Raw genomic sequence first — 550 nt, forward strand, 5'->3', positions numbered from 1 at the left:
CCCACTTCTTTTCTGCAGGTTTCTTCCCGACGTCGGCATGCTCCAGCTGCGACCAGATGAGGGGCACAGAGTCGCCCACGGCCTGAGACTTGAAACTGCGCTTGAGTGCCTGGCATGGGTGAGGAAGGGACGGTTAGACAGGGGCAGCCCCTAGGGCGCGCACCACCCCGCCAGCTCACCTTGGCCTTCCTCTGTCTCCGAGTGGCCACCGGAGACTTCTTATAAGGAAAGTTGTGCTCAGCAACCCTGACTGGGAAGAGAGAAAACATCCTGGATCAGGGACCCCAGGGGAGGGCACGAGGACCTACCCCAGGAGCTTGTGCAGGCCCCGACCAAGGGAGGGGGAAGAGCCAAAGGGTGCAACTCCGTCCCTGCTGAGGGAGAACCCGACACCCAGAGGTCCTGAAGAACAGCAGGGCCTGCTCACCTGCATGTCTGCTGACGGGCTGGTCCTGCGGAGACAGAAGGAGGCAGGAGGGGCCTGGGCTTCCACATCTCCATAACCTACCCAGCCAGAGGTCTAGGCCCCCTCCTGCTCCCAGGACCCTGC

The 550-nt window shown here is 62.5% G+C and overlaps 1 protein-coding gene across 1 annotated transcript in view; it reads right to left on the reverse strand.

The window, feature by feature from the left end:
- FAM71E2 (family with sequence similarity 71, member E2) overlaps positions 1-550 on the reverse strand; it is a 7,136-nt gene that overhangs the window by 5,070 nt on the left and 1,516 nt on the right. The window contains exons 4-6 of the mRNA XM_011997018.1: positions 428-452; positions 180-250; positions 2-109 (exon numbers count right to left, since the gene is read on the reverse strand). Coding sequence (XP_011852408.1) covers positions 2-109; positions 180-250; positions 428-452 — 204 coding nt within the window. The remainder of the gene's footprint in view (position 1; positions 110-179; positions 251-427; positions 453-550) is intronic.

The sequence above is a fragment of the Mandrillus leucophaeus genome, unplaced genomic scaffold, assembly GCF_000951045.1.
Source record: "Mandrillus leucophaeus isolate KB7577 unplaced genomic scaffold, Mleu.le_1.0 Scaffold53, whole genome shotgun sequence".
Lineage (NCBI taxonomy): Eukaryota > Metazoa > Chordata > Mammalia > Primates > Cercopithecidae > Mandrillus > Mandrillus leucophaeus.